Source organism: Etheostoma spectabile, unplaced genomic scaffold, assembly GCF_008692095.1.
Source record: "Etheostoma spectabile isolate EspeVRDwgs_2016 unplaced genomic scaffold, UIUC_Espe_1.0 scaffold00018727, whole genome shotgun sequence".
Taxonomy (NCBI): domain Eukaryota; kingdom Metazoa; phylum Chordata; class Actinopteri; order Perciformes; family Percidae; genus Etheostoma; species Etheostoma spectabile.
The window spans coordinates 9,385-20,431 of record NW_022604425.1 but is presented as its reverse complement, the minus strand read 5'-3'; the positions used below and the strand labels follow the sequence as shown (position 1 = coordinate 20,431).

General features: G+C 39.8%; 1 protein-coding gene across 2 annotated transcripts; it reads left to right on the top strand.

Annotated features, from left to right (window-relative positions):
• Positions 1-2,907: 2,907 nt before the first annotated feature.
• Positions 2,908-10,808, top strand: LOC116681763 (uncharacterized; the record flags this gene model as incomplete). Of its 2 annotated transcripts, XM_032509677.1 has the most annotated exon segments (16): positions 2,908-4,738; positions 4,819-5,016; positions 5,526-5,615; positions 5,822-6,214; positions 6,310-6,411; positions 6,604-6,836; positions 6,938-7,116; positions 7,230-7,323; positions 7,540-7,887; positions 8,150-8,267; positions 8,357-8,448; positions 8,536-8,650; positions 8,731-8,832; positions 9,025-9,192; positions 9,528-9,704; positions 9,816-10,807. In XM_032509677.1, coding segments are annotated over 16 exon segments (2,685 nt in total). In that variant the 3' UTR covers positions 10,028-10,807.
• Positions 10,809-11,047: the final 239 nt, after the last annotated feature.

Genomic DNA, 11,047 nt, shown 5'->3' with positions numbered 1-11,047 from the left:
ACTAATATTTGTGTGCGGTGTGTGTGTGTGTTTGAGTGCTACAAATGATGCGCAGTTCCGGGTGCTTTGGAGCCGTCAAAATCATGTCTTTTGGAATTTGTCTGCGAGACTTAAAAAACAGACAGTATAAGCCCCAAGCCTCGCTACAATGTAAGAGCCTCAGGTGGAACCATGGGAACGTTCAAGTCCCACGATGAGCTTTTCCTTAGTATGTGCATACTGAGTCTGTAGCTTTAGAGGGAGGAAAGGGGGCAAGGTGGAGGCGGGTTGGTGGGGGGGGGGCCTGACGAACTGCACTTGCCTGTTTGAAAGCCATGATGTCTCTCTCTCATGGGGGGGGGGCAAAGTTCTGGGCGGCAAAGCAGAGAAAAGGGAGGTAAAAAGGAAAAAACTCTGATGGGCCAGTCTGGAATCTTGCCCTTATGACCTCATAACAGACCCATCTGAGTTTTCATTCCTCCAAAGGCAGGAGCAGGTACCACGGCCCTTAGGAACGTTCCTACTTCGGTGCCAATAGTAGGAAGTTCAACCATTCATTATTCAGTGACAGTACACATGAAGGTTGTCTGGTCTTTCCTGAGAGAAATCATCTGGTGCACAGGAAGACATAATCGGGCTGTTTGAATGAGATAGAAATATAAAGCAGTGGTATCCAACATGGCTGACCAGACAGATCTAACACATGCCAAGAAAAGATGTCAGAGAGCAGTGCAGCAGCGCCCACACTGTCAGATTAAAATACCACGGCAACCAACTGAAAAACAGACTCTCACAGCGGAGAGAACTCCTCCAGACACACACAGTCCACACACACTCGCTCAGTCTAGAAATGACACATTGTATAATCAATACCCAACAATGATCATTGACATGCACACTTCCATGCACGTGTGCAACCACCACGATCCACCCTCACAACATACAGTGTTTGGGGGAAGCCCACATGTTTCAAAGAGCTCAATGGAATTATGTGAATTAGAATTCTGGGATTTGCAGCACAGCAAGCCTAAGCCACATTTGAAACCAACTGGTAAAATGAAGCCGCTAGGTCAGTACTCTCAGGTCAGAACTGAGCAAACAGAAAACCTTAGTGTCGTTTGGAACGCATCAGGTACAGCAGCAGCTCCACCCCCCATCTTCTCCTAAACCTACTGTCCCATTCTAGTGCTGTATGTCAGTTAATCGTACTCCTGACCCAGAGCCACAAAGAGTAAGAGCAACGCTTTTCAAACACGTTGACAGGTTTGAAATGTTTTGAAAAACGCTTTCAACGCTCGCTTTGTTCTGTTGGAGGTCTGACCAAGGAGCGCTCCAGAGTGGTTTGTAAAAGCATCGGTAAAGTGTATGGTCGCTTTCCTCCACACACACACACACACACACACAACACAACCACACACACAAAAACACACACAGCTTTGCTGTTGGGCTGCTAATATCAGGATCAACATATAAGTAATTCCCTTAAAAGCCACGTCCAGTTCCATGTGGGAGGTTGGTAGAGAAGACCCCCACCACCTGGACCTCAGTTGGTAGCCAGGAAGACGCCAACCTTCTACATCCCTCTTACCTGGACCAGGAGGGTAGTCAGGAAGACAGCCAGACCTTCTACATCCCTGAAATCATGGTTGGATTGACTCCATCTACTGGATCATTTGCAATAAGTTTAATCCAAAATGATAAAACTAATAAATTACTGTGTATATGTACACACTTTATTATATATTGTAATGGGAAAATTACATTTAAGCAGATGAGATTTACATTTTGCCATTACTATTGGATTTATGCTTGCCATCGTTTTCTACCCAATTTTTTGGAAGAACAACTATGGCAGACATCACAAGAGAAAAAGGTTGCGACTGCGCCAGAGGAATCCAGATTTAATTATTGTTTTATGGTTTATGTTGAACCTACGCCGTGGATTCAGCGCAGGTACGGATAAATACTAGAACGTTGATACCGATACTACACATCTAAACAGTATTGCCTCTTCATACTGCCTAAATGCAGGTCCGTATCTGGAAAAAATGGAGTTTCTGACTCCGATCCGAAAACACATAATAAAGCCCTGAGGACAATCTTACTTAAAGTACTTCATTATGTTCTGTTTCTATTATAACGACTGTCAAACAGGATAATAAAAGAAAGTTCTGTTTGGCTGTCATTGGTTGTATCTGACCTGAGAAAGAGCTTAACCTGAGCCAGACTGACAACAAAGATAGAAATCATATCACATCCATACAGGGAGAGTAGTATACAGCTGTTAATACATAATAAATACATGACCCATTGATCAGTACTCGATATCGGCCGATACAACCCCTAGATGTGACTTCACAGGGCAGAACAAACAACTGTGATCGGTCCTCTTGGCTTTGCTTGGAGCGTTGCACCCCCCCCCGACTTATTTCCTAGTTCTCCTTCTTCATAAACAACATGAAATAAAGCTGCTGCGGAAAACTCCTTGTTCTATTTCTCCACCAGTGGTACTTCAGTCTCCTTCCCTGGATGACATCTACGCAGCAGCTGCAGGAGCTGGCCTCCAACATAGAGAGATCGCTCTCACCCAGCACACAACCTGTTTACCCCCCCCCTCCATAAGAGCGTGTGCAGCCTTGATGCTAGGACCACTTGCTACAGCGCGGCTTCTACCCAGAGGCAGTGAGGCCTGGGACTGTCTAGGTCTACGCGGGGCTATGCCATCCATTCCGTATGCACTTTACCCTATGAACCGCTGCTGCACTTTATGAACTCCTGATGCCCTAAAATACTTGTTGGTTTGATTGTTTATCAACCATGTTATTTTTTACCTTATTTATTCTATAATTAAAACCTCACATAGGCTAATAAATATGCCACTGCCATAATGCTGGTCCTGAGAGCGAATTTGGTTCTGCTGTGTGCCCGCAACACGTTCTCACTCCCAAGTCGTAACATGTGGACGCTTGGTCAGGAACCCTTGGCGTAACATTTCAACGTAATGGGCACCCCTCGAAGTAATATTTTAACGTGCAGGGAACTCCTATAGACTTTAATGGAGCCCCGTCCTCGTAAAATATAGACGACAGGGGACCATGACGTTTCAGATCTCGGGGATGACTGGCCCACAATAGGAATAAAAAATAGCATAATAAATGATATGTATATAACATTTAAACACATAGAGAGTGGCAAAATAACAGCTCCTCCATTTTTAACAGCCGTTTTTTAGTTTAACGTTGCTCTATAAATAAGGTTTTCGCCAGAAGTTTTGGCGGATATTGCGTCAAACTGACGAGCTATAGGCATTATACACTGTCGATAGTCGATTAATTAATTTATTTTTGTCTTTGCATAGCTTCATTTAAATCTGGTTTAAATGTTTAAATGTTTAAGAAACGCATTTGCCATTATTTCTACGCTGGCATATTTAGTGTTTTCCTATGTGGATAGCGGTGCCGCCCAACTAGACGGAGCGGCATCCTTGGCGTCGCGCACCGCTCGGAATAGCCGCCGAGCGCGGCGCTTTCAGCTTTGACTTCATTGCCGCTGACCTATCAAGGCGCGACCAATGGCTGAGCCAAGAAGCAATGATGACGTCCCTGCGCTGGTCGTGCATCTATGCACTGCGCGCCACTCGACGCACAGATCTGCACGCGTTTTCAACTTGGTAAGTAAAATACAGAAGTACAATTATCCCCACCGCTACCTAGTTAGCTCAATAAGTTGTAGTTCAAACCCTTCAACGTGCAGGCTAGCAGTCTAATGGGACGATGAATGATGTAAAGCGTTAATAAAAATACTAGCTAGCTCCAACAAGTGAAACCTACAGTAACGTTAGCGGTAAGGTAACGTTAGCTGCTGTTAGCAAATCAAGTGTTTCTTTATGCCTAGCTTATTGCCACATATAACCTCATAACGGGTACAATCATGGTCTCACCTAGCACCTAAGCACTAACTTTGAAAAGCCATCCCTAACTTTGATTGAAAATACTCTAACAGCAGATTAACTGTTTTGACTTTACTATTGTGCTATTCCTGAATTGTCTACAGTAAAATGAACTTGATAAAGCCTGATAAGTTTTCCTACTGCTATTGTCTCTCTTATTCCATCTCAACATGTGCTTAATGTAATTAGCCATAACAGTAGATTTACTAAAATATTGGCCAGATGTGTTGGTGAAGTAGTGGCAGAGAAACAGTAAATATGTTGTTTAGACAGTTACAAAATGCAGTTTGTCTAATATTTGTCAGTAAGTTTATAATCACACAGTGTAATAAATCAGTTACTAGTTCATAGTAAGTTTTTACTATGCCTAATTAAGATAATTTTCTCTAAGTTGGCATGGTGGCTTACGGAATTATTTAATTACTTTTTTATAAAGGATAATAATTACAATTCCAGCCACAGATAAATGACATTTTGTTTAAATTAGGCTTTTTGCAATTGCTCAAATTGTATCTTATTTGTGTTTCAAATCAACTTTATTCTTTCTGTACTGAAAGGATTTAAATTAGAGGTTTTTCTGAGTAAATGAATAGAGCTGATGTTACTTAATGCTGCCGTGTACTTTTCTGGTTCAGTAAAACCATGAGCTGTTGTTAACAATTAATGCCTTATTTTAATATCACAGTAAAAATAATCCTTATATATTTTATTCTCATTTGCAGAAATGACAAAACCCAAACTTCTTAATGATGACATCCCCGCAATGCTCTTGCATCTCCACTCAACGCCTCTGCACACACTTTCAACTTGGTAAGTAAAATAAATAGGCACAATTATCCCCACAGCGACCTAGTTAGGTCAATAAGTGTTTGTTCAAACCTTTCTTTCAGATCTGAACGATTACCTGCTTGATGAAAAACTTACTGATGACCTCCAAAATGCTGATGAACTGCTTGCTGAGCTGCAGAAAGAGAAGGCAGCACTACCAGCTAGGACATCCACGTCAAAAGTCAGGTGGAGAAAGAGAGACAGTGATGGGAATGTACTCTATGCAAGGCCAAGGTCACGCAGGAATCAGTCAGAAAAAGGTCAGCATTGTTTTTTTCATTCATGATATTTTCAAAAGTGTTTAGGCATTTAAAACTGAATATCAAGGGATACATTCAGTTCAAATGTTTGCACCTCGGATCTTAATTGAAATAGATAGCCTACATTAAGGTTACTACTACATACTAATACGGTACAACCTATAAAATAAGCTGATAAAAGTTAGCTTCATTGTGCCGGCTGGAACAATATTTTTTAGAAATCTTGTTATGGATGGGCAGTATAATCTCTTACAAGATGTCAACCTTGGTAAGGCTTTGTTTAAAATGGTTTATTTATTAGTTGTTAATAGCTCACTTATTTTTGAATTTGCTTTTACAACGAGCATTTGTGTTTGCTGCCATTGTCTATATATTGTTGGATATGCAGATAACCAACAGTAGTTGGATTTTGCAACTAAATGAACAGTTGTGAACCAGCCTAGGCACTAGCCATGGTGCAAGGATGACATTTTTAATGTTATCAATGTTGATGTGAGTTTTTTGTACAGCTGGTGATCACACGCCTAATCCTCCCTGCAACACTGCTGATCATGGCCCTAACTCTGCTTCAGAGACTGCTTCAAAGACCATCTCTGCTGGTATGTAATAATTTATATAACATTCAACATGAACTGTTAAAATAAAGTCTCCAGAAAAGTTTTATGGTAGTATAATTGTCCCTTAATTAAGAATTTTCCTTTTGTATGGCTGTTTTTTTTGCAAATGAAACGATGAGCAAAACCATTGTGAAACTGTATTTTTTTTTAATTCTTATGTACTTTTACAATTTTTACAATTGTAACAGAATGTCTTGTGCAAGATCTACAGTACTCCTTGAGTGTCTCTGATGATGAGATACAAGAAGCTGCAGTTGACCAGGGAGCTCCTCTGGCTTCTGTGGATTGGAGCACTCGTAACGCTCTCTTTTTTGAGAGATGGAGGGCAAAGAGACCTTACCTTGTAAATAGCATGCTGGCACAGGGGAACGTGGAAACAAAAATCTGCAGTCAATGTGGGATCAACTGTGCAGCTGTCAGATGCAGAGACTGCTTACCATGTCCATTCCTCTGCGCTGAATGCGACATCAGCCGGCACAACAAAACCTACATCCTTCACAACCGGGATGCTATGTGTGCTGGTTTCTTTCAGCCATTGCCTCCAACCAGTTGCGTTGTGGATAATGCTGTTACACACTGTGGTAAGTTATGGACTTTTTTGTGAGAGTGTTTATTCTGTATGTCTAATTGTCGCTAAAGATGAATTATCCAAACCCATTTGTGTAATGTTTTTTAGTACGGCTTTTGCCTATTGAGATGCCTGTCCAAATCTGTCGCTGTCCACCAGAGGCATTGAGGGTCATCCAAGGAAAGGCAGTTGCTTTGGTCACAATAAATGGTAATTATGTGAAAGATTTCCTTTTGTCCAGTTAAAAAAAAAGATTCATATTCAACAGACACAATAATGTAATATCTTAAAGAAATGTGCACATCAGTGCCAAGTCACCAAGCTTTATATATGATGCATACAACATGGAATTCTAAGTTTGACAGTCATAACATTACAGTGGAGGTAAATGTTACTTTGTAGGACGGTATGATCTCAACATGCCAGAGCTAAGCTGCGAGGGATGCCAGGCTACTTGGACTGCAGAAGTGGATGACCTTATACAAAGTGGCTACTGGCCCGCCACCCTCAATTTTGCGACAGTTTATGAGGAAGACTTATTTTTTACTTTTGAGAGCATGAAGATGGCATCACCTGGAATGTCCTGTCAGGCATTTCTACGAATGCTTGAGAAGCGGACTGTTCGCTTTGGCCGTGTCAGTATTTCTTTCTTTATTCTGCAGCATCCTACATTTTTTATGTTTTGATATTAGAAGTTCTTTTTCGAATTGTTTTGTGCTGTTGTTTTTTTTAATAGACTGGAAAGCTCTCATCTGACAGCTTTCAGAAAAGCTTTTTTGAATGGGCTGCTGTTCAATATGAAGTTGATGCCATTTGCAAAGAGGAGCAATTTAGCTGTCCTGCCTGCACTCCAGCAATGCTTGCCGTCTCGGTTGACGGAAACCGCAAGCTTTATCGTTTCAAGAGTACAGCACGGTATTTACTTATTAGCACATGTGTATTAATGACCGGTAAAATTGACATTTATGTATTGTACAACCTTTTACTACACTATATCCTAAAATGTTAACTCTGTTGTTGTTTTTTAGATCAGAGGAGCGGCCGATCTTTGATGGTGTCTTCATTGCTAATGATGAAGATGTGACCAGATTTGTGGACCAAGTACACACCAAAACCAAACATGTAATTGCACTTCTATCTGAATATTTAAAGTCAATGACATAATAAGTCATAGTCTATCAATATTGTCATGTATTGTGATATCTACCTGTATACTTGAATTTAAAAAAAAAGCCATTAATGCTAATTTGTTTCTTGCCCACAAAATATTATTTAGAATTGTTCTCTACAATGACTGTTGACAAGATCATTTGTCAATTATGATATTCTACAATGTAGGTCACTGGAAAAGGCATTTGTGGTGGGGAGTGGTTGGCAGCCCGAGAGACTTCCTGCAGATCTAGGAGTAAGGTGGATGAGGAAGGACTGGAGCTGGCAGTTTGCAGGCACGGTGTCTTGCTGTCTGCCCTTAATATGTTTAGGGGTGAAATATATGCATACCCCATGTTCTTACAGAACCAGCTTGCGCCCAAGCACGACATAACCTTCTTCTGTATGGATGTTGCATGTAAATACTGGCCCTACCTACAGAGAGTTTGTTTGGACTGTCCAGAGCTCCAGTCTCTTCAAAACATGAGGCCCTTCCTGTCGGTTTTGCATGCTAAAGCCCATGACTTCAAATGTGAGGTTGGTGTAGTGCACAATATTCTTATACAATGACATAAAATCCCCAAAAGTGATAAGAAATAACAATTATATACCACAGTAACACAGTAGTATTTCTGTGTTTGTGTATGTACAGAATGTTTTTTTTTTTTCTTGCATATTGTGTCAGTTTGAATTTTGATTAGGCTTTAGTTGAATTCAAGGGGGCTTTTGGGACTTGCTGAATGTATTTGGTTGTTTTTACTGAATGCCCTTGATATTCAGTTTGTGTCCCTCTGTCCAGGTAAAATGGAGTGGAGCCAACCAAGATGGGGCTGGTTCGACATTAGGGGAGGAAGTAGAGCAGTGTAATGCGTTTCTCTCCAGAATAGCGGTCACTACAAAGCACATGTCAAAAGCAGGTACCATATAATTGTACCTTTTATTTATAGAAGAAATTACATTTAATTAAAAGGATATTCTTGCAGAACAAATCTCTGTGCCCTTGCAGGACGCAATGACATGCTTACACTCCTCTCCATGAGATGGAACCAGCAGAAGTTTCAAAACCTGGCAAATTCTCTTTCCCAAAGATACCATAAGGTAGATTAAAAGTGTGTAAAAACATTGTCATGGCTCAAGTTTCTGTGATATATACTGTACAGATTATAATTACCTAATTAATTTTAGACTTCTAGAGCTCTAAATGTCCAGTTGGGGGACCTGGAAACTCTGAAAGCCAAGCTTCAACTGCAAGAAAAAAACATGGAGGAATTTGTGCAAGATGTGAAAGACTGGGCAGATGGTGAGATAATTCTAAACATTGTCTGACATAAAGATTTAATCTTTTTTTATATTGGTGCTGTGTTATTCACTTTTTGTTAGGAGAAACAAACCACCAAGACACGACACAGGCTTTGTGTCAGAAGATTGAGGCCCTCACATCAAGTATAAAAACAAGATCTCAACGCCTCTACAAAACAAATGGTATTTTAACATTTAAGTCTGAAATGTTTCCATAAGTCCATAAAGTTCTAAACGATAGTGTTGATTGTTGATTCAAGTATATTCTCCACATTACAATGAACTTTAATATTGATAGTGAATTTGCTGTAATTCCAACAACGTAATTTACATTATGTAATTAACAGATAGTGTTTTTTATTTTTCGTTTCACAGACAGCAACAAATGTCGACACAGAATTAGACGGAAAATAAGGCAAGAAAAGACCACTTTGCAGACCATGCTAGCCAAGTACAACAGCCTTGTAACACCCGAGCAAGCAGTTTGCATGGATCATATTCTGGACACAGAACATCCCTGGCCTTGGCAAATAACACAAGAAGGTACGCATAATATGTATTCTGTTCGTGCTATAGTATCTATAAAGTAAGGAATCACTGTCTGTGTCTGTTCTTTGCTTTTCTCAACAACCAACTCATCCCAATAACGAGGTGGGTTATTGCTATGTCAAGTTATTTGGATGTGAAATGTTAAAGATTTCATTAAAAGACATTAACCTCTCCAAAATGGTGTTTGACTCTGGAAGCTGTGTGCCTGCAAGCGAGAAAGCATTTTTTTCTACAGGCACCACAGTAGTGCATGTGAGGGAGAGAAATGATCTCTGAAACTACATTGTTTGTGCAGTGGTCATTCTCATCTACACACGTATGTGTTACAGGCGCTGTTGATTTCAGCACAAAAAAGGAAGTCTTTGATAGGGTCATGGCAGTTCGAAGGCTTCAAGAGGAGAAGAAGATCCTTGTCAAAGAGATCAAGCAGCACTGGGATTCTCTGAAGTCCCATGCCAGAGTCTTGTCTGAGTGGTCTTTCCATCAGAGTGAAAACACCCAACAAGGTAAATGTGAACATCTATTTGAAATGTTTGTATCACGTTTCATAAAGTCATGTTTAATTTTTTTTGACTTGTTGCTTACCTGTATAGTGACACATTTTGTCCCTTTTTAAGGACATCTCACAGAGAATGCGAAGAAGGGTGTCACTTGCCTCATCCGCAGAAGGCTGAGGCAAATGAAAGAGCTGCAAAGGCGTGCAAGAAAAGTCTACCTGCATGTCCTGTCTAACCCAGAAAATGACAATCAGTTTTTTTGCACTACAGATAGTTCAGATGAATTTGACTTTAGCTCGGAAAGTTCAGACTCCGATGTTGACGCTATGTAAATACTCTTCAAAAATACTAAAATACTACTACAATGTCATTGCACCTGATTTGATTACATTTTATCTTAAACCTACCCCAAATACCGCCAACAATCTAAGACTACAAATCACAGCACAAAGACTAAGCATAGCCTAGTGTTAAACAGTGGTGGAAGTATACATATCCTTTATTTCATTAAAAGTACTAATGCCACACTGTAAAAATACTCTTTTACAAGTAAAGGGAAACGAAAATGGTAGGCCAACAAACACGGAGTAAAGGAATAAAACAAAATCTGTGCTAAATGGAAGGTGGACATAATTAATGTTGGCTACTGATGTACAACCACATTGCACATTGTTATTTTATAAATGAAATAAACAAAATGTTAGGGCCAATTTGGGGTCAGTTGGACTACACTAACGTAGTGGAGTAAAAAGTAACATATTTTCTCTGAAATGTCGCGGAGTAGAAGTAGAAAGTGACATAAAAAGAAAAGACTCATAAAGTACAAGTTCCTCAACATCTCGAGTGAAGTACAGTACTGGAGTAAATTTACTTAGTTACATTCCACCACTGTTGTAATGTTTTAAACATGTAAATAATTATTTTTGAATGTACAGGCAAAACTCATTTTTTCCCTGTATTGTATATGAATGTGTTCCCTTATGGAAATGTTTTGCATGATGTTTTTTTAATAAATTATGAACGAAACGTAACTTAAGTTTTGACTTTTTTAATGTTTTATGCCATTATAACTTTGTTATACTGCTGAAAAGAGATTGAGGCGCTCTTCCTTCTTCTAACAATGGCCATAACTGTGCTTTTGAATTTGAGATGCAAAATGTGCAGATAGAGTGACAAATGAGTCTACAGTAAGTAACAATGTGACAGGCCGAAATGGCTTGGTGATAGGAGGTTTAAGAGATCACTGAATAAATTATAATTATAGAACAGTCTATTTATTTCTGAATAGATTACATTACAAATCAAAAGTTACATCCAGGACACTATGACATTATAGGTCCGGGCCCGCCCAT